The sequence below is a fragment of the Pelecanus crispus genome, chromosome 12 (genome assembly GCF_030463565.1).
Source record: "Pelecanus crispus isolate bPelCri1 chromosome 12, bPelCri1.pri, whole genome shotgun sequence".
NCBI lineage: Eukaryota > Metazoa > Chordata > Aves > Pelecaniformes > Pelecanidae > Pelecanus > Pelecanus crispus.
The window spans coordinates 3,753,409-3,780,332 of record NC_134654.1 but is presented as its reverse complement, the minus strand read 5'-3'; the positions used below and the strand labels follow the sequence as shown (position 1 = coordinate 3,780,332).

Here is a 26,924-nt window from a genome sequence, read left to right as displayed (position 1 = left end):
ATGGCGGAGTGCTCCGGCCTGCAGTTCGTCAGCCCCTACGCCTTCGAGGCGATGCAGAAGGTGGACGTGGTGCGCCTGGCCGCGCTGAGCGACCCCGAGCTGCGGCTGCTGCTGCCCTGCCTGGTGCGCATGGCCCTCTGCGCCCCCGCCGACCAGAGCCAGAGCTGGGCGCAGGACAAGAAGCTCATCCTGCGGCTCCTCTCGGGGGTGGAGGCGGTCAACTCCATCGTGGCCTTGCTGTCCGTGGACTTCCACGCCCTGGAGCAGGACGCCAGCAAAGAGCAGCAGCTCCGGTAAGGCGGAGAACGGCGTCTCCTGTGGCTTTGCCGCTCTCCGTTCGTTGCGCCTGCGGGAGTGCGGGGCTGACCTGGCCGCTCGCCAGCTCCTGCTTCTTCAGCTCCCTCGGTAATCCCGTAGGGAAACCCCGATTTTGGACAGAGCGAGGAGCAGGGAGCTGCCTTGAATTGCCTGTCGTGGTTTTAAACTAAAGGAGGGGAGATTTAGACTGGATATAGAGAAGACACGGGGCTCTCAGCAACCGGCTCGAGTTGAAGCTGTCCCTGCTCGCTGCAGGGGGGGTGGGCTAGATGACCACTAAAGGTCCCTTCCAACCCAAACCATTCCATCATTCTGTGATCTTTTCCTCCCGCTGTGCCGCGGGGCGGCCAGGGTGCTCGCAGGGAGCTGCCCAGGGAAGCATAGAATCGTTTACGTTGGAAAAGACCTTTGAGATGATCCAGTCCAACCATTAACCTAACATTACCAAGCAGGCAGGGAGGCAGCTGCTGCTTTTTCGGGAGGCAATGGGGTGGGGCGGGGGATGTGCTTTCTGCAGCCTTGTCTGCGCTGTGGGGCAATAGAGGCACTTGAAATTCTGATAATCTACCGAATTAGGTTTCATGACGTGCTACAGTTGCAGCAGTCTTTTCTAATCATTGGTGTGATAGCTAAATCTGTGGAATTACTGTCTTCCTCTAACTGAATAAAACTTCTCTCTTTGCAGAAACAAATAGTTGTCGTTTTTAATTGTCCGTTAGGCACAAGCTAGGAGGAGGCAGCGGAGAAAGCATCTTGGTGTCACAGCTTCAGCATGGCCTGACGCTGGAATTTGAACACAGCGATTCACCTCGTCGGCTTCGTCTCGTACTTAGCGAATTGCTAGCAATTATGAATAAGGTAAATTTCTCTGTGTCTGTGCGCTTGTGAATTTTGTGTTGGTGAAAATGCGCTCTGGAGAGGTGGATGTGCTGTCTGGTTCTGTTTCTGGTGCTGCTGTTGGGTGTGAGTACTCTTCTCCAGTTCTTACCTGCTTCACCAAGACTTAAAGTCTCGGTCTGGTGGCTTGTGATTAAACTCCCTGTGAACCCAGCTTCCTAGAGGAAGTCTTTTCTTCCTCAGAGCAAACGAGGGTAATCTTTTCTAATACGATGTAGGCTCTGTATATTCTGTAATATGCTGTACTCAAATATAATGTGATTTTGTGATGCATCAGTGCAGAGATCGTATTTGAAAATGAAATTATGACTTTTCTCCATCCAGTTCTTTACTCCTACTGCAGTACAATATTAGCCACCGTATTTCTCATAACCCCTCTTCTCCCCTCCACCCCCCCAGCATTTTATTTTCCTTGTATAAACTTACCATGTTTTTGGAATTGTCAGTGAGCTGTTTCTTTTTCTTCTGGAAAGAAGCAATGATACCAGCCATATTGAAGTATTTCCACTAGCAAATAGTTCTTATGCTAAACGCTTTTCTTGCCTGTTCTGTGTTTACAGCTGTACGTTTTTGACAGTTTTGAATGTATTCGATCTACTGAATTTAAAGCCATAAAAGACTGTTGAGACAAATTGCTTCATAAAACCTGTTCAGTGATGATGAATAATGTCTTTTAGGTGTCGGAATCAAACGGTGAGTTTTTTCTCAAATCTTCTGAGCTCTTCGAGAGTCCTGTTTATCTGGAGGAGGCAGCAGATGTTCTCTGCATTTTGCAAGCAGGTGTAGTATTCTGTATTTATAGTGTTTTCTAATGCCTTACAAATGTAAAAAAATAACTTTTGGAGCCGTTGTGACTGATCTGAGGTTAATCTAGGCTGTCTAGCTCTTTGAAAGAGGAATAGATCACAGATTGATTTTCCATTTATTGATTTGAGCGTGTTATTGAAATGTGTATTAAAAGCAAGGTTTCCCTTGTTTCACAGGGAAACTCTGTGACTTTTAAAACTCTCTTTTTATCCAGAGCTGCCATCACTGTTGCCAATAGTTGATGTGGCTGAAGCTCTGTTACACGTTAAAAACGGAGCCTGGTTCCTCTGCCTTCTGGTGGCCAATGTTCCTGATAGCTTTAATGAGGGTGAGTTACAGTTTCTTCTTGTCCGGCTTACTTTGTCAAAAGCTTTGAAATGATTTCTAGCCAAGATAGTTAATTCCGGGCTAAACCAGGTGTCATAAATATTTGAACGGGAGAGCGTTTGGCTTATGAAATATAATTTGGATGCACTTACACCTAGAGGTGCTGATAGGCTCCCACGCTCATCGCGTTGATTCCCCTTTTCTGCAGTCTACTTGTAGACTCATTGTGTGCGTGTTGCAGCTTTTCATCTGTAGGTCGCTGTTATAAAGGCTGATTCGAGCAGTGAAGGGCTGGGACTACGAACCTGGTCTAGCCTTGCTAATAGTTCTTGTCCCTTAGACTGAGCTGTATTACGAGGTGAAAAATGTGCATTGAGATTGCCTGTTCAGCATCCCTTACCTCGCAATAAGATTTCAGTCTCCAGGGCTGCCAGATGCACAGGTTACATTAGATAGAATCCGAGTAGTAACTGGATGAAGCGTAAATCTGTAATGACCCTGTAATTTCTCTGAGGAGAAAGACCATTTCCTTGTTCTGCTTTTATAGCGTAGATCATGAGGTCTTGCCCGGACAAGATTGGCGTGGCCCAGCTAATAAATCATAGTGAGCTGAACAGAATGGCTTGACTTTGTGTATTTATGCTTATGTGGCTTTCTGTTGGAAAGGCCAGACTTACTTACACCTTCTGTTGGATATTTAGTCTGTAGAGGTTTGATTAAGAATGGTGAACGGCAGGATGAAGAAAGTGTTGGAGGCCGTCGTAGAACAGAAGCGCTTCGTCACCTGTGTAAAATGAACCCTTCCCAAGCTCTGAGGGTCCGGGGCATGGTGGTAAGTCTGTCATTAGTCTGTCGTGAGAATCGTAATTATGATCCTTATTGGAGCTTTAAAAACAAAAATGATGATTGAGCCCGAGCATTTTATCTAGGTGGAAGAGTGTCATCTGCCAGGTCTTGGTGTGGCTTTGACCTTGGATCACACCAAAAATGAAGCTTCAGATGATGGAGTGAGCGACCTGGTGTGTTTTGTGAGTGGTTTGCTACTTGGAACAAACGCAAAGGTTCGAACTTGGTTTGGAACTTTTATCCGAAATGGCCAACAGGTATGAAAATCTTTAAATATTCTGTTTTTAAAAAAATACTCTTATAGCTTTCTATAACTCTGTTGGATGTGGGCACTCATATTTGTCTGAATGTATGTAAATCCTGTTGCACATTTTGGAGCAACCTTTACAAGGCAACGTCTTCTAAAGGGACCATCGGGTCTCTAAATAGTGTCCCTGAAGGCAACTATTTGGTTGTTCCTCTGAGAGATTTTTAGGTAGATGATTCAATAGACATGGAAACCACGGAACTGCAAGTTCGTAACATTTACCTGATGAATACATTCATCCTCAGGAACATATTTAGGAAGTTCACAATAGGAAGCTGTGCCTTGACTTGCTTAGTTAGTTGAGTTCGTTAAAGCTTGTGTTTTGATGTAAGAAGCTGTTGTAATATGATCATGTTTTGCCCGTTGCCCTGGTACTGCAAATTGTATTTTAAAAAAAGTTCCTCTGGCATCTCCCCCGCCCCTCTTTTCCTTGACTTCATCATTGTGGAAGCTGTTATGCAATGCATTGTTTGATGGGATGAATTTTACATTGTTGTTCTCATCTTTTAACCTCTTACACAGAGAAAAAGAGATAATATCAGTTCTGTGCTTTGGCAAATGAGGAGGCAGCTGCTCCTGGAGCTCATGGGAATCCTTCCCACGGTTCGCAGCACACACATTGTTGAGGAAGCAGATGTTGATACGGAGCCAAACGTGTCTGTGTATTCAGGACTGAAGGAAGAGCATGTCGTGAAAGCCAGCGCATTGTTACGTCTCTATTGCGCTTTGATGGGAATTGCTGGGCTGAAGTAATGAATGTTTTAATGCTCTGTGGTTTTTATTCACTGTCTGTCCACGTATACAGAGGTTGAGAGCTTTGGGCACTTTTAAAGTGAGCTGTCTCTTAATGCCATTGTGTCCTCGAAACAGTCTTGGCAGGGCTCGCCAATTTTACTACTAGGGGAGGCGCTTCTCGCATGCTGAGGGCTGCAGTTGCCAGTTAATGGAAATTTCTTTATCTTTATAGCTCAGAGAGCAAATACTATGTAATGCTAAGGTCTGTGGAGACAGCTGTGTTGTTTACTTTCCGGTACTGTTCTCGGCAGAAAAGTTTTTTCATCCTAATGGTAAAGATCCATTTATCAATGTTGCTGATTTTTTTAAATCTAAAATAATGCAAGAAATGTGGTGCTCTCTTTAATGCTGTAAAATCGGTTCTACTGACTTGTTAAAAGAAGCGTAGGCCTAAGTGATTGGAGCAGTGTGTGGAAAAGAAAGCAGCTGAAAACTCTGGCAACAGACACTATATGAATTTAGAATTTCTATTCCTCTGCTTTTACTTCTTAGAGAGTGCTAAAGTAGCATCTTCATGCATTGTTGGTTTTAATTTAGGTATTTTGTACTAATAGGCAAGATTATATCCTGGGGAAGTTTTCTCGCTGTTGTTATCTCTTAACAGAGATTTTTATGTTTTTAAGTTCAAAGAGAATTGCCAGTTAATCTTGATACCATTTATTGATGGCAACTTGATAAACAGATTAAGTAACAGAGAACATTTAATCTTTAACCATTGTGAGATTGGAAATCCCTTCACTTTTAAATTAGCAGCGTGGGTTCTGTTCTTTTTCTGTCCTATTCAGGCCAACTGATGAAGAAGCTGAGCAGCTACTGCAGCTGATGACCAGCCGGCCTCCCGCAACTCCAGCTGGTGTTCGCTTTGTATCTCTTTCCTTTTGTATGCTTCTGGCCTTCTCCACTCTTGTCAGGTACCTCTCAATAAAGGAGGAGCTTTGTAAAGATGTTACTGGTTTAGCACTGTTAAGGCAATGGCCTCTCCAGAGCTGCACAGTTTTTCTCTCCTAATTCCTTACACAAATCTCCGTATGTTGGTTGAAGGGATTTGTCTCACACTACAGTGAGTAAATTGATATGCCACTCTGCTCTCCCTCTTGTTTATAACAAATCTTTTGAGAAGGGAGCATCGGCATCAGCTTAGTTTGGAATGGTTTTTGAAGGCTCAAGCAGGCCTTACTAGCTCACTTTTCCATTGAAGAGGTTTATGGCTAAATTCTTTAGAGGCCCTGTTCAAAAGAGTAGCAGTGTAAGTATTTAATGGATGTAGCTTTCTGCTGTGTGCCTTCCAGACAGGAAATTGCCTGACGATTGAACTGAAGTTTGTGCTAAATATCAGTGCTTACCAGCTGTTTGATGCTAAAGTGAAAGTGGCAAAAAGTCTCCTTGCGTAAGATTCTGCAAACACTGGCTTTTCTGCTAGTAATTGTTAGTAAAAGTAGTGGTAGTTCTGGGAAAAGGATCTTTTACGGATTTTCTTTGTGCAGCACCCCGGAACAGGAGCAACTCATGGTAATGTGGCTTAGTTGGATGATAAAGGAAGAAGCTTACTTTGAAAGGTGAGAGCAGGCTGCTTTTGTTTTTAATGATTCCAGTGATCACACATTTATTTATGTCCTATTGGAAATTAACTCTTCCTCTTTGTTACCATTAGCATTTCTGGTGTGTCTGCTTCTTTTGGAGAAATGCTTCTCTTGGTAGCCATGTATTTCCATAGTAATCAGCTCAGCGCTATCATTGATTTGGTCTGCTCCACCTTGGGAATGAAGGTAAATCCTAACTGTTTCTAGCGCATACATTTCTCTGTTAAAGTTAACTTTTTACTGTGTATTTATACCCTTGTATTTACTTTAGTTTTGAGATAAAGAGCTTTGGTTTTGCTAATATACTTAAAGCAAATGTAAAGTAAAAAAATGGGTAACTAACTAAACTAGTTCCTCTAGAAAAACATTAAACTATGCATACCTCTTGATACAGAGGAATGTTATGATGAAAGTGTCTTTGAAAAGTGCTGACTTGTTGAAATCATTAATTGCAAGAACTGAACTTTTTTAGGTGATTAATTGAAGTAGTTTCCAAACTGAGCTGCAAACTTTTTTATTTTAAATAGTTTAAAGAAATGTCTATATATGTAATAATTAATTTCTGAAAATTACCGAGGGAGACTTGCCTTCAATTTACTGTCATGAAACAGCATCTCATCAAATGTAAAAGCTAGGAAGGTATTTTTTAGGATAAGGAAGATGTGGAGTGGTGAACTTGTGATGTTTGAAAATATTTTTGCTTTACATTTGAAGTATAGATGCAAATGTTTTCCTGGTATCCCAGTGAAGACAAGTTTAAAAAGGTTAAAAGTTAACAGTTTATAAAATAATTTTGCAGTACTTATAAGAAAGCTAGAACTTAAAATGACAAGTACTTTGTTTCAGATTGTTATTAAGCCCAGCTCACTCAGCAGAATGAAGACAATCTTCACACAGGAGATTTTCACCGAACAGGTATTTTAAGCCTAGGTCTTCTTTTTTTCCCCTTTTTTTTTTAAATTTCTTTCTTTTTTTCTGTCTTCTGTAACCGCTTCGGTTTGACCTACAAGAAGAATCCAAGCCCTGCTGGTACTGAAGAGCCTTGGCTCTTTCTTTTTGTATTCTGATCTGATTATGCTTTTTGAACACTTGGCTTTTTTAAATAATGGGGAAGCAAAGGAGAAAAATCGTGCACTACGACATTACTTTTTGCAGCAGCAGGAAGTTGTTCACAAATGTAGTATGTGTGCTACAGTTTTACACATACTATATTAAACTACATAAAAATGTTCTTCAGCTTCCAAACAACCAAAATTAAGTAAATGCCAGAAAGAAAGTAGCTGTGTGACTTTGTCACCTTACGCTTATGCGTTGTGATGAGGTGAATATTCATGGTATTTCTCTTGTTAATTATAACTTCCCTTTAGGTTGTGACGGCCCACGCAGTTCGCGTGCCTGTTACGGGCAATCTCAGCGCCAACATTACTGGGTTTTTACCTATTCACTGCATTTACCAGCTTTTAAAAAGTCGATCATTCACCAAGCACAAAGTATCCATTAAGGTATGACTTTAATTTTATTTCTGTTCATAATTTTGAATCTTGACTACATTTTGCAGGCTGGTTTTTTGGTTGAATTATAGGAACAGAATTCTTCATGAATCTTATTGCCTATTACCATGTAATTTAAGAAGGAACTGTGTATTACTTTAGGGTACCCAGTTTTAGCTCTGTAATCCAGAGACCACAACTTAGTGAAGTTGAAAATAATAAGAACGTTATCTCTCTCCCCCTGTCTGTGCTTAATAAAATCGTAGTCAGAATGGTATTTACAGGCAGGACAAGTTTTATTGGTGGGTCTGTACAGAGCAGGGTCCAGGATGCGCAGCTTATGACCAGGCCCAACTCAGAACTGGTGTTACACTTTCCAAAGTCAAACCCTCATTCAGTGACATTTTTTGTAAGTAGTTAAAAGGGGATGGTACTTGCAGACAAAAAAAATTGCCCTCCAGCTTTGCAACTGAAGGTGTAATGGCATGGTTTTTTCTAGGACTGGATCTATCGGCAGCTCTGTGAAACCACCACTCCACTCCATCCTCAGCTGCTTCCTCTTATTGATGTCTACATTAACTCTATTCTTACTCCTGCATCTAAATCCAACCCAGAGGCCACAAATCAGCCTGTCACGGAACAGGAGATACTGAATGTTTTTCAAGGACTCTCTGGGGTAAATGATTTGTTTGCGTCTTTTGTGTGCTTTAATGTGAACATGTGGTTCAATATTTGGTAAACATGCTTGGGGCAGATTCTGTAAGTGGCCTCACTTTTTGTCTTTAATGCCTGTATAGTAGACTGCCTCCTACTACAGGGATGGTCATGTTTTGAAGTGAATCTTGTTAGTGCTACTCGGATTTTTAGGAGGATTGCTGTTTGTCCCTGTTTTGCCATTTTCCTTGGGAACTCACCAACTCATGCTGTTAAAAATGCAAAGAAAAGCACTTCATGGATTGAAAAGTGGAGGTGTTTGTGTAGGATTTGTATAATTTTTGTACCAACTTGATCTTGTTAGATCTTGTTAGATTTAACTGAGGTACTCTAGCTGTTTTTGAAAGAAGCATTTTCATTTTGATGGAAGTATGAGAACGGTCATTTGGATATATGTAGAATGAGTGGCAAGCATTGACTTGTGTTGGAATCCTGGGATTACTCCTTATTAGTGTCCCGGGATACAAAAAATCCATTTTATGTCTGAAGCTCATTTTAAAAAAAAATAAAAAAAGGGGGGGTGGGGGTGGGGGGGAAGAGTTCCCTGCAACTTTCAGCTTGGACCTCATATGGTTTGATATTTTTGTACAAGGCTTACTGCCTTATCTTTCTTCATATTTACAGGTAAATCCAAATTTTTGTTCTCGAGAATCAGGAATGCAACATGACCTTTGTATGTGGTTTTATGTACAGGGAGAAAATACTCGTCTTGCTCAACGATACAGCATCACAACGCAATTGCTTGTCCTCTACTATGTCCTGTCGTATGAAGAAGCACTTCTGGCAAACACAAAGATACTAGGTATATGTGAGTGCGTCAGTGGAAAACAGATTAACTGAAAATTAGATGCAAAGAGAGGAATTCTTACAATAACCAAAGTTCATGTTGCTGTCAGATTCAAGCACAGCGTAAAAAGTTTAGATTCTTGTAATAAACATAGCATTGCAGAAATTCAGGAGAGAAGGTTTCTGCTAAAACTCTGTAGTTGAGTAATTTGTTTTCCAGATTAAAAAAGGTCCAAGCTGGCCAAAAAATTACCAGAAATGTTTGTGACCACCTAGTAAATACAGCAACAATTAACAAAGACTTCTTAATTACTTCATATCTTCATTTATTCATGTGTCATCAAAGTTGCACACACATCTCTTTGGGTTGGCAATTTTATAGTTGAAAATACTGAATGATCCCTTTTTACCTTTGAAATTGAGACTTCAAATAAATTCTAAAAGAATAGTGTGTAGTTTATTGATGGAGTTTAATTTTGGTGAAAGCGTAGTGTTTATATCTGGTGGGTGTTTTTACCTGCCCTTTCGAGGGTGCAAAACTTCCAGCATTCATCAGCGCTCTTTTCATGCTATTCAAGAAAGACTGAAATACTATAAAATCAATTACGTTCTTCCTGTATTTATAAATTCCACCTCGCTACAGGGTGCTGTGTGTGCCAGCAGTTTGAATTCCATGTACCAACTGATAACCGTTTTTTTTAAGAATAAAAAAACCTTGAATAAAATGCAGATCTGAGCTATGATGTCAGCATCCAGACCAAGTTGGACTTGGTCAAAGATAGTATGGAAATCTTGCCAACAAATCTAAATGCCAGGAAAATCTTTAAATGGAAATGTTCACAGAAATGGTTTCCTGAAGAGCTTAATTCAATACTTTTAACAGGAATGAGGTGTGTTATCGGGATTTTCTCTATTTTACCTGGATAATATAGAGATAAGTGCTTTACGTTTTCTTTATTGATTCAGTTGGGGAAGTAGTTTTTTCCAACTGTAACTGTTATGCGTGGTTTCTTGTCCTGTTCCCTTATAGCTGCCATGCAGAAAAAACCCAAGTCTTACTCTTCAGCATTAATGGATCAGATTCCAATCAAGTACCTCATCCGGCAGGCACAAGGACTGCAGCAGGAACTGGGAGGTATATCTGTGTGTGAAAGTCTAATGTGCACGAAGAAGGAAGGCTAAGCGTGTTTCTTGCTGTGTGGCTATTGTCTGCTTTGTAGTGTGCCTTCTTAAAAATCTGTTAGTAGTTACTGGTGAGATTACAGATATCTTTGTAGAGTAATAGTGAAAGTTTGAGGAAGGCAGTTCTTTTTAGAGTAGGTCTTACCTACCTAGGGTAGGTTTTAAAGTAGGAGTTGCCTGAGAATTTATAATTATTCCAGACTGAGTTTATGAGTTAATGTAGGGTCCTCCCACCTTTCCAAAAGGTAACTTTTCCTTTCTGTTGGAGTTAGAGTATCAGGCTATAAACAGGCAAGCTCATTGAACTGCTTGGCAGTGATTCAGCTGAGGTCTGTTGTTGAAATGATAGGCACAAATATGTTCAGGTGAAAGATGTAGCAACTTAGATTTAAGATGTGTACTTTCTTAATATCCCTAAAGGCTTGCATTCTGCACTGTTACGCCTTCTTGCAACTAACTATCCACACCTCTGCATCGTGGAAGACTGGATCTGCGAGGAACAGATCACGGGCACTGACGCCTTGCTGAGGAGGATGCTTCTTACAAACATTGCGAAGAATCACTCTCCCAAACAGCTCCAAGAAGGTAAATAACTTCATTTGAAGTAAGCAGTGTTCTTTCCAAATTGGTTGGCCTGTAGCGGGTTTGGAAGTGTGTAGCCATTTAATTCATTTGATCGTACTGCATTTGTGTAAGTAAAATGTTGTGCTGCCAAGTCAGAAAAAATGCCAGAAATCCAGTTTTACCAAGGTCCCATTGTCTTTATTTTATAGCATTTTCCATGCTGCCTGGGAATCACACCCAGCTTATGCAGATCTTAGAACATTTAACACTTCTCTCAGCTGGGGAATTGATCCCATATGCAGAAGTGTTGACATCAAATATGAATTGCTTGCTGAATGCCAGCGTCCCTCGGAGGATTCTTCAGACTGTCAATAAACTTTGGATGGTTCTTAACACTGTGATGCCAAGAAGGTAGGTTCAAAATACTCTTCAGTTTGTTGTTGCAGATAGGTGGAATGCCAGTTTCTGTTTCAAAAATAACAACATAATGCCTTTGTCTGGGAAATTGGAGGTTGTGACTGAATAGAATGTGTTGGAGTTGCACTCCTTTTTGCTTTGTTGAAAATTTTAACCTTTGTATTTGAAAGGAAGGTACTTCTTGTTCTCTGGGGAAAGGAAGTCACCAGTTTGCTTAAAATACAGGGGTATGGTTTTATAGTGTACATTGTTTATGATGAATTACTGATGAAACACGAACTCACTCCAGCAAGAACATGCCTTTTCTGAGGAAGTACGTGCTCTGTTGCAGTGAAAACAGTTTGATTGCTGTAATTCCAGTGAATGTAAGTTGACTGTATCTTGGTTAACTTCAAGGGCTGCAAATGAAGTGCGGGGTTTTTGCTCCTTGATAGGCCTAGGAAAATACAGCTGAGATAAGTGAGTGTCCAGATGCTTATGGGATCCCTTTTCTCATATGGATTATCTATTAAAAAATCATAAAAATAATCTCATTTTAGGTTGTGGGTGATGACTGTTAATGCTCTGCAGCCTTCAGTAAAAATAGTCCGACAGCAGAAATACACTCAGAATGATCTGATGATCGATCCTTTGATTGTACTAAGATGTGATCAGAGAGTTCATAGGTAAGCATCTCCCTCCTTTAGCTTTTTATGTTCTGTGGTCCTTACATTGGTACATAGTGAATGCTAAACATAAAGGTGTCTCATAGAAAACTTCTAAAAGCTTTCAGTACTTCAAAACATATTTTCAAACTAATCAAACTAGTCATACGAGCTTGTAAGTTCCATCTTTTTTGTGTGAAGCTTGGTGATCGGAGGACAGAGCAAGCTGTGCATGCTGTTTCAGTGTGTCGTGCTGTCCAGCTGAGCGGCGTGTTGGACAGCCTTACTTTCGGTTCTATTTTGGGAACTTTGGGATTTGTGCATAGATCATCCATTTTAGATTTGCCTGTGTGAATTTGTTCTAAGTAGACGTTGCAGCATGTTTAAAATGGCTGCTGCCACATGGTGGTGGTGGTGGTCGAGGTTGTAGCTGTAACATCCTTCCGCTGCACGCTGTCTTTTGCCATCCCTCATGGGCCTGTAGGTATTCCGTCTTTTTGGGTAGCAGTTTCTGCCAGTGGGTGCTGGATGGATATGACGACGGTAAATTTGCTTAATTTTGCAAGAAAGTCTTTTAGCAGTACTTAGAAATTAGTTCCTCTAGATGTCAGTGATGATAGAGGGGGATGTGTAATGCTGCCTTATGGCTCTGATGCAGAAGAATAAGCTGAGAATTTTAGTAGTGAAAATGATCAGAACCGATAGCAATGGGCCAGCTTCTAAGGAAGATACGAAATAATGCAAACAGTAAGTCAGAATTTGTAAATTATAACTGTGCTTTTTCATAGTAATGAATAAAATTTACATCTGTTATTCTAAAAAAGATAATGGTTGATCATTTTAAATGTACTTCAGCCCCTAGCTTTATTCCTTGTGTATTCTTTTTCACGTTTTCTGTCAGTTGTGGTTTATTTTTCCCATTTTTTTTTTATTCTTTTATTCATAATAAATGGCTAATAGTCAACTTGATTTGTGCTTCATGTTCTTGTTTGTATGCCTCTGTCCCTCCTTGCCTTTTAGCAGTTGAGCCGTGAATCCAATTTTCATTTGAGTTGGTACAACTCTGCTAGACTTCAAGTTTCTATTGATGACATCTTTAATCCCCAACCCGTAGGTGAAATATTTAAATGTATGTCCCTTCAGCCCTGGATGTGCAAACTGAAAATCCTACGTTTCGAAAACTGTTAGGGAGATTTATAATGCAATGTAATTTGAAAACTATCATCTTAGTATTGTGGAAGCAGTTCAGAGCTTGTCTGCCTTATTTTTCCCCACCATTCAGATCGTTATTTTCCCTTACTTCACGTACAGCCAACACTTTTTGGGTTTCCTTTGTTCATCAGAAATTAGTCTCTTCAGCAGTTCCTTGTTTTTGTAGAGTGTGCGCGTACATGTGTGTGCATGAGAGAAGTAGGACTGAATGGCAGGGCAGCAGAAGGGATTGTGAGCTTTAGTATTTTGCTGTGTTATAGGGAAAACAGCTTTAGTACGAACCAGACTACACGCAAATGAGCCTTCGAGGAGTGCTTTTAGTTTGTTCATGTTATTACTGTCTTACTGTTCTGCCTACTGAAATGCCTTTATTTTATCCTGTCTTCCCGTATCAGGAGTCCTCCTCTGATGGATATAACTTTGCACATGTTGAACGGATATCTTCTTGCTTCAAAAGCTTACCTCAATTCTCACCTGAAAGAAACAGCAGAGCAGGACATTAGGCCATCCCAAAACAATGCAATGGGTCCAGAGGCCCCAGAAGTTACAAGGGAAGAATTAAAAAATGCATTGCTTGCTGCTCAGGTAAGGGGGGAGAAATGGATTTTAAATGTTGTGAGGAAAGACAATGATAAAACAGAAATACAGAAACAGGAAATTAAAAAAGGAGACCTCTTCTTTTTTTCCCGCCTTCTGTTACCACAAAAAAGACCACCTCTGTATTCAGATGGTTAAATTTTTTTGGTCTTCTGTTTTCTACTCTAAAGCATTGTGTTGGTTAACTGCTGTGATAGTGTTCTTTTCTGTTAGAACAGAAGAGTTCTGCTTACCTAGCCCTTTTGCCTTGTTGATTGTGCTATCCAGAGGCTCTTTTTGTATTTAGATTTGGAGCAGTAAAACATGAATAAATGTGACAGACTTATGCATGATCATTTGAGCTGTGTTATTTAAGAGAAGCAGCCAGCATTGTAAAGGGTGAGGCTGAAGAATGGTTAACTTACTTGGCTTGACATGATGGGAATTCTTGAATAATCCTGTTCCACAGACAGTCTCTTCTTAACCTCTGTCTGGAAGAAAGTCACATATAGTCGCTATTAGAAGATGATTTTTGAGTTAATAGGAAGTTTTATATTTAAATGAGTAGTGTAGTCTCCCCTGAATACTGTGAATTACATGGCCATGTGCCTATTTTGTCTGATCTGGATGCTTTAAGGGACCATGGGATATTTATTTTGAAACAATATGAGATTCCTTTGAATCTACTCTTTTGACCTGTGATTATGATGATCTGTTGGATTTAAGCTTTTGTTCTTTGAGTCTTGATTCAGATAAAGTGTTTGGGTTGTTCTAATGTTCTGCAAGATTTGTGATTCTAGAACTGAGTTGGTTTTATTCTATATAAAAAAAAATCTACAACTAGAAATTCTAGCCACCTGACAGTCTTCTGTTTCTTGAATTGTCATTACTTCAATTTCTTTGATTTCATTGGGGTTTTTTATGCATGTTCCATTGCTTATTTTCTTCACAGGACAGTGCTGCTGTGCAGATTCTTCTCGAGATCTGCTTACCTACAGAAGAAGAGAAAGCCCAGAGCAGTAGTAGCCACAGTTTGCTGAAGAGTGTTCATAGTACCACAGGCCCTAAGAGTCCTGAACTAGAAGAAGAAGAAGATAGCTTGCTGTGTAATCTTCGAGAGGTCCAGTGTTTGATCTGCTGTCTGCTGCATCAGATGTATATAGCTGATCCCAACATAGTCAAACTAGTTCATTTCCAGGTCTGCCTTGCACTATTTTAGTTCTTCCATGGTTTCTCTGGTTAAGAAAGAGCCAAACAAAGTGGTCAAAGGATGTTGTTGTGTTCCTCAGGAATTACAGTGGCCCACTTCTCTGCTTCCTGGCTCACCAAATTCGTAGTACCTACATTTCCTCCAGATTTCAGTGCTTGGATTCTGTGTTGTAGCCAAGAAGGGAGCAGCTAAACCATGCCTGTTCCTCATCATTAAACACATGCTTTGTTTGTGCCTCTGCCCTTTTTTATACCAAAATAGTTTGTCCATTCTAGGCCAAGGAAAACTGGCCTAATCATCTTGTAATTACTTGTTCCACATCTTTTGTGGGTTACTTTTTTCTGGCCATGTTGTTAAATTAGTATACTCGTTATTCAAAACTGTAATTTGGCTTCAAATGTAAACATCATCTTATCATTTCCTTTTTGTTAGGGCAAAGTTTATCTCTTTAGAGTGGAAGGAGAAAGGTTGCCCCTGCCAAAGCAGCTGTATGTCTTCAAAAGAAGAAGGGGGGAAACATTAGCAAAATTTTTTAGTATAAATGTGGTTTTAATGTGTGTTAAATTGGTCATTGCCAGATGGCAGTGTCTTTAAAAGGAGTTAATTTGCCTTGACCTGGAACTGATTAAGTGACTAAAAGAGTCATAATGGTGCAGTTGTGAAATAAGCAAGTTGGGGCCTCTAGTGAAGTTTGGAACACAGGGGAAGGACGCAGAAGGAAAGGGTTGCTGCAGCCTGGTTTAGTTTGGGGACTGGAGGGAGAGTTTCTATGCAAATAATACATTGAGTATTGAGGATAAAGAACTGGGTTTGTCACCCAGCCTGCCTGTTGTTGCCTTGGCGTACAGGCCTGTTGCTTTATAATTCTGAACCAAAGAGATTTACAAGTATATTAATTTCAAAAAAAACATTAATGCAGATCTGATTTAAAATCTTAATTGAAGCAGAATTTGTAAAACACCTTTGGCGTACCTGTTTTCTTAATCACGCAGGGTTATCCATGTGAACTTCTGGCACTGACAGTGGCGGGGATTCCGTCGATGCACATCTGTCTGGATTTCATTCCGGAGCTCATTGCCCAGCCTGAACTTGAAAAACAGGTACTGTACAGTCATCTAGTTTGAGAATCACTGAAGTAGTTAACCCTGATGAAGTATTGGTTAAGGGGAGTGTCGTGGTTTAGTCCCAGCCAGCAACTCAGTACCACGCAGCCGCTCGCTCACTCCCCCTACCCCGATGGGATGGGGGAGAGAATCGGAGGAGTAAGAGTGAGAAACACTCCTGGGTTGAGATAAGAATAGTTTAATAATTAAAATAAAATAAAGTAAAATAATAATAACAACAATATAATAATAATAACAGTAATAATAATATACAAAGCAAGTGATGCACAATGCAATTGCTCACCACCCGACAACCGATACCCAGACAGTTCCCGAGCAGCGGTCGCTGCTCCCCGGCTAACCCCCCCCAGTTTATATACTGAGCATGACGTCATATGGTATGGAATAGCCCTTTGGTCAGTTTGGATCAACTATTCTGGCTGTGCCCCCTCCCAGTTTCTTGTGCGCCTGGCAGAGCATGGGAAGCTGAAAAAGTCCTTGACTAGCATAAGCAGTACTCAGCAACAACTAAAAACATCAGCATGTTATCAACATTCTTCTCCTACTAAATCCAAAACACAGCACTATGCCTGCTGCTAGGAAGAAAATTAACTCTATCCCAGCCGAAACCAGGACAGTATCCACCCCTTATTCTATACCATCTAAGTCATGCACAGGCCCTCCCCTTTCCAATGTGTTCCAATTAATCACCACCACTTTCCCTATCTTGATATACACACAGATATCATTCCCTTCGTCTATGGCCCATCCCTCTAAAATGTCCATTGAGTTCATTTAGTCCATGACTTTGGGTTCCATCTGTCATCACAGTCTTTCAGAGCAGGAGAGGTGGTGTGCAGTGTTGGACTGTTGCATGCTGAAGTCAGTTCTCATTCCAAAATGGTTTCATCAAAGTTCATTTTCATTAAGCTGGGCAATTCTTACTGCAATACCATTGATGTGGCATATAGCAATCATAATATACAGTATTATATACTTAATATTAACCTACTATATTATTATATTAACATGCAGTTAAGAGATAACATATAGTTAAGAGATAACATACAGTATTATAAAGCAATTAATATTATACAATTCAGTTCATTAGCTATTTTCACCCAAAATTAAATTCCCTTGAGGTACACATTGGGCTTCCCCATCCTTTCGCATCACCCACCAAGTGCACCCAGGTCCTTGAGCAAAAGCAATCCCACGAATGGGTTTGCCTTTGCCAGAGGGGGAAGTAACCCAGACTGTCTTCCCCAGCATATTTTTCATGTGCACTACAGGAACTTTATCTCCTTCTACAGTACGTAAAAGTTTTGATTGGGCAGGGCCAGCTCGATTGGCAGATCCCCTGGTGTTGACTAACCAGGTGGCTTTTGCTAAATGCGTATCCCAATGTTTAAACGTCCCACCACCCATTGCTCTCAGGGTAGTCTTTAACAATCCATTGTATCGCTCAATCTTCCCGGAGGCTGGTGCATGGTAAGGGATGTGATACACCCACTCAATGCCGTGCTCTTTGGCCCAGGTGTCTATGAGGTTGTTTCGGAAATGAGTCCCGTTGTCTGACTCAATTCTTTCTGGGGTGCCATGTCGCCACAGGACTTGCTTTTCAAGGCCCAGGATGGTGTTCCGGGCGGTGGCATGGGGCACGGGATATGTTTCCAGCCATCCAGTGGTTGCTTCCACCATGGTGAGCACATAGCGCTTGCCTTGGCGGGTCTGTGGGAGCGTGATGTAATCAATCTGCCAGGCCTCCCCATATTTATATTTCAGCCATCGTTCACTATACCCAAGGGGCTTGAACTGCTTGGCTTGCTTGATTGCAGCGCATGTTTCACACTCATGAATAACCTGTGCAATACTGTCCATAGTTAAGTCCACCCCTCGATCACGAGCCCATTTATACGTTGCATCCCTTCCTTGATGGCCTGAGGCGTCATGGGCCCACCGAGCTATAAATAATTCACCCTTATGTTGCCAGTCCAAATCCACCTGAGCCACTTCAATCTTAGCAGCCTGATCTACTTGCTGGTTGTTTTGATGTTCTTCAGTGGCCCGACTCTTAGGTACATGAGCATCTACGTGACGAACTTTTACAACCAGGTTCTCTACCCGGGCAGCAATATCTTGCCACAATGCGGCAGCCCAGATTGGTTTGCCTCTGCGCTGCCAGTTGCTCTGCTTCCATTGCTGCAGCCACCCCCACAGGGCATTTGCCACCATCCATGAGTCAGTATAGAGATAAAGGACTGGCCACTTTTCTCTTTCAGCAATATCTAAAGCCAGCTGAATGGCTTTCACCTCTGCAAACTGACTCGACTCCCCTTCTCCTTCAGCAGTTTCTGCGACTTGTCGTATAGGACTCCATACAGCAGCTTTCCACCTCCGATGCTTTCCCACAAGACGACAGGACCCATCAGTGAACAGGGCATATTGCTTTTCATTTTCTGGCAATTTATTATACAGTGGGGCCTCTTCAGCACGTGTCACCCCCTCCTCTGGTGATATTCTAAGGTTTTTTCCTTCTGGCCAGTCCATGATCACTTCCAAGATTCCTGGGCGACTGGGGTTTCCTATTCGAGCCCGTTGTGTGATCAATGCAACCCACTTACTCCATGTAGCATCAGTTGCATGATGTGTAGAGGGGACCCTCCCTTTGAACATCCAGCCCAACACCGGCAGTCGGGGTGCCAGCAGGAGCTGTGCTTCAGTACCAACCACTTCTGAAGCAGCTCGAACCCCTTCATATGCTGCCAGTATCTCTTTCTCAGTTGGAGTATAGCGGGCTTCGGATCCTCTGTATCCCCGACTCCAAAACCCTAGGGGTCGACCTCGAGTCTCCCCTGGTGCTTTCTGCCAGAGGCTCCAGGTAGGGCCATTCTCCCCGGCTGCAGTGTAGAGCACATTTTTAATATCCTGCCCTGCCCGGACTGGCCCAAGGGCTACTGCATGAACTATCTCACGTTTAATTTGTTCAAAGGCTTGTTGTTGCTCAGGGCCCCATTTGAATTCGTTCTTCTTCCGGGTCACTTGATAGAGAGGGCTTACAATCTGGCTGTAATTTGGAATATGCATTCTCCAAAACCCCACAACGCCTAAGAAAGCTTGTGTTTCCTTTTTGCTAGTTGGTGGGGACATAGCTGTTATTTTGTTGATCACATCCATTGGGATCTGACGACGTCCATCTTGCCATTTTATTCCTAAAAACTGGATCTCCTGTGCAGGCCCCTTGACCTTACTCTGTTTTATGGCAAAACCAGCCTTCAGAAGGATTTGGACTATTTTCTTTCCCTTCTCAAAAACGTCTTCTGCTGTGTTGCCCCACACAATGATGTCATCAATGTACTGCAGATGTTCTGGAGCTTCACCCTGTTCCAGTGCTGTCTGGATCAGTCCATGGCAAATGGTGGGGCTGTGCTTCCACCCCTGGGGCAGTCGGTTCCAGGTGTACTGAACACCCCTCCAGGTAAAAGCAAACTGGGGTCTGCACTCTGCTGCCAAAGGGATGGAGAAAAATGCATTAGCAATATCAATTGTGGCATACCACTTAGCTGCCTTTGACTCCAGTTCATATTGAAGTTCTAGCATGTCTGGCACGGCAGCACTCAGCGGCGGTGTAACTTCGTTCAGGCCACGATAGTCCACAGTTAGTCTCCACTCCCCATTAGACTTTCGCACTGGCCATATGGGACTGTTAAAGGGTGAGCGAGTCTTGCTGATCACTCCCTGGCTCTCCAGTCGACGAATCAGGTTATGGATGGGAATCAGGGAGTCTCGGTTGGTGCGATATTGCCGCCTGTGCACAGTTGTGGTAGCAATTGGCACCTGTTGTTCCTCAACCTTCAGCAACCCTACAATCGAAGGGTCCTCTGAGAGACCGGGCAAGGTGGACAACTGCTTAATTTCCTCTGTCTCCAAAGCAGCTATACCAAAAGCCCACCGGTACCCTTTTGGGTCCTTGAAATACCCTCTCCTGAGGTAGTCTATGCCAAGGATGCACGGAGCATCTGGGCCAGTCACAATGGGGTGCTTTTGCCACTCATTCCCAGTTAGGCTCACTTCAGCTTCCAGTACAGTTAGCTGTTGGGATCCCCCTGTCACTCCAGAAATACAAATGGGTTCTGCCCCTCTATAGTTTGATGGCATTAGCGTGCACTGTGCACCAGTGTCCACTAGAGCCTTATACTCCTGTGGGTCTGACGTTCCAGGCCATCGAATCCACACAGTCCAGTAAACCCGGTTGTCCCTTTCCTCCACCTGGCTGGAGGCAGGGCCCCTCTAACACTGGTCACAGTATTCGCTGTTCACTTCCTGTAAATGTGAATCAAAAGTCCCCTGATCAAGGTCGGAAGTAAAATTAGCCCTCTTACTCTGTCTTGGGAACTGCTCACTGGAAACTGGAGCTGCAATCTTCCTGGGAGAACCGCCTTTCCTAATAGTTTTTCCTTGCAACTCACGCACCCGTGCCTCTAAGGTTGAGGTGGGTTTTCCATCCCACTTTCTCATGTCCTCTCCATAATCACGCAGGTAAAACCACAGGGTGCCCCGTGGTGTGTATCCTCTATATCCTCTCTCTTGAGCATAGGGACGTTGACTCCTAATGGCTGAGACACTGGTCCGTGCAGGTGGGGAGTAGGACAGATCCTCTCTGAGTTGTTGGAACTCTTGGCATATTTTTTCAGACAGTTTTTCCACAGCCGAGACACAGGCCCGTAGGGAGGAAGAGAGCTTTTCTTCGTAGTCCCGGAGTTGTCTAGCCACTTCATCCACCGTTGGTGCCTCGTCGTCTTTCCAGGCTAGTATTGCCAACGAGTTGGAATACGATGCTGGTGCGCTCCGTACCACCTTCCGCCACATGGATTGTGTGCACCTGACTTCATCTGGGTCTTTGGTTAACTGTTCATCATTCAGGTCACTGTAAATCACCTCCAGCACGCCTAATTCCCTCAGGTACTGGATACCCTTCTCTACGGTGGTCCATTTGCTTGGGCGGTATAAAACATCCTCCTTGAAGGGATACCTTTCCTTCACGCTTGACAGAAGTCGCCTCCAGAGGCTGAGCGGTTTTGCCCCTTTTCCAATTGCTTTGTCAATGCCCCCTTCCCTGGAAAGGGATCCCAGCTGCTTGGCTTCCCTACCCTCTAAATCCAGGCTACTGGCCCCGTTATCCCAGCATCGGAGCAGCCAGGTGATGATGTGCTCGCCTGGATGACGACCAAAATCTTTTCGCATATCTCGCAGCTCACTCAGGGATAGGGATCGGGTGGTCACCATCTCATTTATGGGTTCTTCCTCCTCTGGTTCTCGTGATGGCCCTGGTTCATCTTCATCCCTTACTAAACGAACTGATTTCCTTGTGTATTTTTTCTTCTGTATAGGGGCAACTGATACCGGCGCAGGTTGGTTCTCTGGTTTAGCCGCAGTGCCTGCCACTGGGGTTGGAGTGGCTGCAGTACCTGTGGTGGGTGTTGGAGTAGCTGCAGTGCTTGTGGCTGTGGTTGGAGTAGCCACAGTGCTCATGGCTGTGGTTGGAGTAGCCACAGTGCCTGTTGTTTTGTCATCAGATCCAGAGACCCTCTCTTTCCCTTGAGGGTACTGAATAGTGTTGAACAGGGCTCGATAGGCATGGGCCAGTCCCCAGCATGTTGCAATGAGTTGTGTCTCTTTGGAGTTGCCAGGGTGAGAACATACTTCTTCCAAATACTTTACTAGTTCTTCAGGATTCTGCACTTGTTTAGGGGTGAAGTTCCAAAACACTGGAGGTCCCCACTGCCCTAGGTACTTGCGCATACGATCCCACACACCCTGCCACTCATAACTCTCCAGCCTTGGGGCAGATCTCTGGATGATATTCTTAAATTGCTTACTAACCTTTGTCAAAACCAAAACAATATTCCCAAGAAGTATCAATAGAAGTATCTTAACTGCCCAGGGATGTTCAAAATACTGAAAACTTTCTGTAATGAGGGAGGAAGCATTATAGAATAAGGTAATGAAGGTGCCATTCTGTAGTTCCTCCACAACAGACGTCTCCGAGGGAAAGGTATAATTGCTAACTCTCTCCATGAGGTGGTACCCGAAGTACAGTAATGACTTGTGTATAAAACCCAGATACAAAACCATGCTCAAGGTCAGGATTTTGATAAGGAACCTCCCAATCAAAACATCCTTAATCACTACAGAGCATAGCGCAATGCACAGACCAACACCAAGCTTTAACATGCACAGCCAAGAAAAGAACATGGTACAGATCAGATGAACTAATATCATGACCGGCAACTGTTAACAGACTCCTTAATACACTCTAGTTAATCTGTTCTTATCTCAAACCCTTCGTGCCCCACGTTGGGCGCCAAAAAGGACTGTCGTGGTTTAGTCCCAGCCAGCAACTCAGTACCACGCAGCCGCTCGCTCACTCCCCCTACCCCGATGGGATGGGGGAGAGAATCGGAGGAGTAAGAGTGAGAAACACTCCTGGGTTGAGATAAGAATAGTTTAATAATTAAAATAAAATAAAGTAAAATAATAATAACAACAATATAATAATAATAACAGTAATAATAATATACAAAGCAAGTGATGCACAATGCAATTGCTCACCACCCGACAACCGATACCCAGACAGTTCCCGAGCAGCGGTCGCTGCTCCCCGGCTAACCCCCCCCAGTTTATATACTGAGCATGACGTCATATGGTATGGAATAGCCCTTTGGTCAGTTTGGATCAACTATTCTGGCTGTGCCCCCTCCCAGTTTCTTGTGCGCCTGGCAGAGCATGGGAAGCTGAAAAAGTCCTTGACTAGCATAAGCAGTACTCAGCAACAACTAAAAACATCAGCATGTTATCAACATTCTTCTCCTACTAAATCCAAAACACAGCACTATGCCTGCTGCTAGGAAGAAAATTAACTCTATCCCAGCCGAAACCAGGACAGGGAGAAAAGAAAAGGATCACTAAAAAAAGTCTTGTTCTAACTTGCCTAGGATATTAATGTAACATCTGTAGCACTTTTACCTTAAATTAAAGGCCCGGCCCTTGCCCCCAGATTGGGGATTGTGACAACTCCACTAACATACCTCTGTACACTTGGTTAGGAAACACTCATGAACTTCAGTATTCCCTTCAAGAACATGAATAAAAGCACTTTTCAAGGATGACTTTCATTCATTCTTTATATTGAGTATAAAACAGTTGGCAAAGGTTTTGCCTACTTAGTTTTTATCTGATACTTTATAGCTACAGGAAGTTCTATGAAGATTTAGATTTTGAAATCTTTTTTGCAAAGATGTTCTGTAGAACAGAGGAAGCAGCCTTAAGATCAAAATTTTATTGATTCTTATGAAAAGTTTGGCTACTAAGTCTTTTTCCAGGGAATATTACTGCTCTTTCTTGAAGCCTAAGGTGTAAATTTCTAAATCGATTTAATTTTTTCCTTTGCCACTTGTCTTACCTGTTCTTTCCCTGGTCTAACTGCAAGAACAAAGCCTGCTGGAATGACATGCGTGGCTTTCCTCAAAGTTAACGCTATTTGAATCTGAAGAGTGGTGGTTTCTTCTCACTACAAGCCCAGCAAAGGGGGAGTCACGAGTTGGATTTTGAAGTGTTTCACCAATGTTTTTGAAGGTCTTCTCATGATGATTATGAAAAACAATGGCAAATAATCATTCCTTATTACTTTTTAAAGCAATTTGTAGACCTCGATTTGGTATAGTGTGACAGGGGGAGATTACATATTTGTCTAGTTGTAGGTAATTGGAATTTGTTGCGCTGAAGATTCCTCTGTTTTCTATATCAAGCCAAGTTTGTAGTTGTGCTTATTTAATCCCTTCTCAAATATAAAGTTTCTGCTGATGAGAAGACACTCAACTAAAGTTAAAACTCGAACGCATCAGACCTTAAACAGTTTTTACAAGGATTATATCGTAAATTGGGTGTTGCTTTGTTGCTCATTGTTAATGTCGGAACGAATTGCGTCTGGGGGGGAGATTCAGAAACACTAACGCTGGTACTTTGATTAATGTTAAATGTGGGGGTTTGGGGTTTTTTTTTCCTTAATGTCAGCAGAAAAAAATCACAATAACTATTATTAACGCTTCTCTGACTTTCATTTCCTTATTGGCAAAATCTGTAGCTTTATTGCTTATTTCTCTTTCGCCTTTCACCTACTTAACAGATATTTGCCATCCAGTTACTTTCATTTTTGTGTATCCAGTACGCACTACCTAAATCTCTCAGCGTGGCTCGTTTAGCTATCAATGTGATGGGAACCCTGCTCACAGGTAAGCTCTCCAGCAATCCCTAAATACATTGTTGTGTAAGTTAGAATTATTTGTCTGGGTAGAATGCAGTTTTGTCTAAATGCCGCTGTGTTAATTACAGTTGTAAAAGTAACAACAATTCTTGACTGGATTTTTATAATAATTCCTTGTTACTTAACCATTTCCTTTTCCTTGACAGTTTTAACCCAGTCGAAGCGCTATGCTTTTTTTATGCCGACCCTGCCTTGTTTGGTGTCGTTCTGTCAAGCCTTTCCTCCTTTGTATGAGGATATTATGTCTCTGCTGATACAGATAGGACAAGTTTGCGCCTCTGATGTTGCTACACAGACAAGAGACTTTGACCCAATTATTACACGTAAGTAAAGTACCTTGTATTTCCAAAGTAACGTCATGGTCCCAGGGAGAAAATTATGTTAATGTTTCAAAAGTTTGAGCATAGTTGGAACGCAGTATGAATTTTACTGCTGTTGTCTTGTAAATATAGAAGGAATAGGGATAGGTGGATTTACTGGATTGGAGGAGAGAGTTTAGAGGCTAAAGGGGCTGAAAGTACCCCTTTTGTTAAGCTTCGTACTGCCTTCCTTCTGTTTTATTTCACTTCTTGTATAATTTCAAGATGTATCCCTGCATGCAAGTGTTGTGCATAGAATTTGCCGTTGTAGTCTAAGGCTGAAAGACGTGAGCAAAGGCCATTGGCTTTTGAGAACACAAGGACGTTTCAACCCCTCAGCTGAGGCATAATGGCCGCCATATAAATCTTCCTAATCTGTTGGAAAAGCAAAGTCAAATGAGCCACCTGAAGTCTTACGCATGAGATTGCATGGTTGGATAAATATACAGTGATTGTGTGAACACGGATTCACCGTTTTAAGTGTATCAGTTGACCTTGAGCGTGTTTTTGTCTTTTTTTTTGTCTAAAGACAAATGCTCTGTTCGTGTGATACAAGGTTCCCTGATGTTATCTATGCTAGGATATTTGTGGGAAAAAAAGTAAGAGGGAATATAAAAAACCCCAAAGGAGTCAGACATAGGTAAATGAAAAAGAAATATAGTGTCTCTAGAAATAATCTGTGGAGTTAAGCCTGGTGCATGAAATAATGATGGCTCTAATTTGCAATTTTGTAGCAAAAAATTATTTATTTAGATGTACTTTGCTTCTACTTAATTTTCTAGGTCTCCAGCAACTAAAGGAGAAACCACATGAAGTGTCAGGACTTTGTAAAGATTCACCTAGCAAAAGTTGTTCAAGGGACATTGCAAGCATGGACCCCGATGTTCGGTTATGCCAGTGTGTTGAAAATACTATCATTGAAATAATTAACATGAGCGTAAGTGGAGTTTAGGAAGAAGGCAAATGAAATTGTACTGTAGCTAGGCCCATGGTCTGTGGGCCTGAATTTGGAGAAAGCTGCGAAAGTGGACTGAGGAACTGGAGCACAAGAAGTCCATGGTTTTCATTCATTCGATTCAGTTATGGCTGAAAAGAAAAGAATTCTTTAAAGAGGCTTATGTTGCTTCCAATGAAAACTTTTGAGGCTGATGGGGTCGGTAAATAATTTCCAGTGAAACTGAGCGTGATTTTCAGACTTGCTTGGTTTCTGAAGTGGTACAGCAACACACCCGGGAGGGTTTTATAACACTCTGAAAAGCGAATGCTTAATTCGTTGAGCAAACAGCAGAATGATGGTTAAGAAAAACTTGAGATTGAAGCGCTTTGCTTAAGTTAAATGAACTACTGTTCCAGAGCCTTGCAGAGCAAGATGGAATAAAATATTCCAAGGAAGACTTGAAAAAGCGGTGTTACTAACTTGCACCATCGCATTGAATACTAAGAAAATGCTTTAACTTCTTTTAATTTGTGTTTCAAACCATTGGTCAAAGTTTCAGTTCATGAGATCAGGAACTTCATTTAAAGATCAACCAGCCTTTACTAAAAGTTTGAAACTGGTCTAAAAGTTTCTTTAAAAAAAAAAGTACTAGTACTACAAAATGAGCTGTATAGATGAGATTTTTTAAGGAATATGTATTTTTCATGCAGCTCAGATGGTTTAGTATTTTTTAACATAACTTTAAAAGAGATGAGACAGACTTCAAGAAATAAGTGCAAAGGTATCTTAAGTTGTCATCAGGATAAGATTAAAAAAAGAAATTGGTGTTGAGGGTGACTGTGATAGAAGCTAATTTTCCCTACAATCAAAGGAATGACGGATTTCAGCCATACCAGAGTGGTTACATGCAGCTCAGTGGACAAGGAGGCCAAATCCTTTGTGCTTCATGCATGAAGTTGCTTGTTCTTTCACATACAAAAGCTGCAGGATTTAGCCTCGACAGGTGTGTTTTGTGGCGTTGCAGAAGGGGGAGCATGGTACAGTATTTGGGAGCTTCCTGAAGGTCGCACAAGCTCTTACATGAGGCAGCGTATGCTTTTGCAGCAGAAAAAGAAAATGAAGGTTTGGCCATTGTGCCAGAAGTGAATGTTGTACTTCAACACACTTCAAGTGCTAAACTTGTCAATCCAGTGCTTACTCTTTTCTTAAAAGACAGCACCCAGGGTCCTTAAATAAGTAAAATATTTTTCAATTAAAACTAGTTTATATTCCAGAAATTAATGGTCTGACTCTTCAGCGTGGCCTTGGGAGAATCATGCGTGGCTTGTCTTCTGCCCGCGTTGGACAGTGATTCAGGGAGGCTGATGCCTTCCAGCATTACCAGCGTGCTGTAGCCATCCGGTAACGCCATCTGGCTACCGAGTGTGTTTTTGCCATCTTGATGTAAAGTCTGTAAATAATTGAAATGTATGTAATGTTTTTTTTTTTTCCCTCCAAGTGTAATTTTATATGCTGTAGTGGTATTTAAAT

General features: G+C 42.0%; 1 protein-coding gene across 2 annotated transcripts; it reads left to right on the top strand.

Annotated features, from left to right (window-relative positions):
- INTS2 (integrator complex subunit 2) lies at window positions 1-26,924 on the top strand. Of its 2 annotated transcripts, none has more exons than XM_009489639.2 (24): window positions 1-293; window positions 1,038-1,176; window positions 1,893-1,995; window positions 2,237-2,350; window positions 3,051-3,181; window positions 3,279-3,452; window positions 4,025-4,251; window positions 5,083-5,208; window positions 5,782-5,853; window positions 5,949-6,063; window positions 6,724-6,792; window positions 7,245-7,379; window positions 7,867-8,043; window positions 8,775-8,883; window positions 9,898-10,002; window positions 10,470-10,634; window positions 10,823-11,024; window positions 11,570-11,695; window positions 13,282-13,471; window positions 14,415-14,660; window positions 15,665-15,772; window positions 23,961-24,066; window positions 24,245-24,421; window positions 25,240-26,924. In XM_009489639.2, exons 1-24 carry the CDS (start codon window positions 1-3, stop codon window positions 25,407-25,409), a joined length of 3,579 nt encoding a protein of 1,192 aa, XP_009487914.2. In that variant the 3' UTR covers window positions 25,410-26,924. The 2 variants fall into 2 exon arrangements, with proteins under 2 accessions (XP_009487914.2, XP_075576048.1); XM_075719933.1 differs by lacking the exon at window positions 1-293 and having other exon boundaries at window positions 1,147-1,176; window positions 25,240-25,354; window positions 26,669-26,689.

Excerpts from the sequence above, each read along its gene's own strand:
- INTS2 (XM_009489639.2), top strand. The coding sequence starts at position 1 with ATGGCGGAGTGCTCCGGCCTGCAGTTCGTCAGCCCCTACGCCTTCGAG. Across the intron at positions 1,177-1,892 it reads TGCTAGCAATTATGAATAAG|GTGTCGGAATCAAACGGTGA; the intron begins GTAAATTTCTCT and ends AATGTCTTTTAG. Across the intron at positions 2,351-3,050 it reads TCCTGATAGCTTTAATGAGG|TCTGTAGAGGTTTGATTAAG; the intron begins GTGAGTTACAGT and ends TTGGATATTTAG.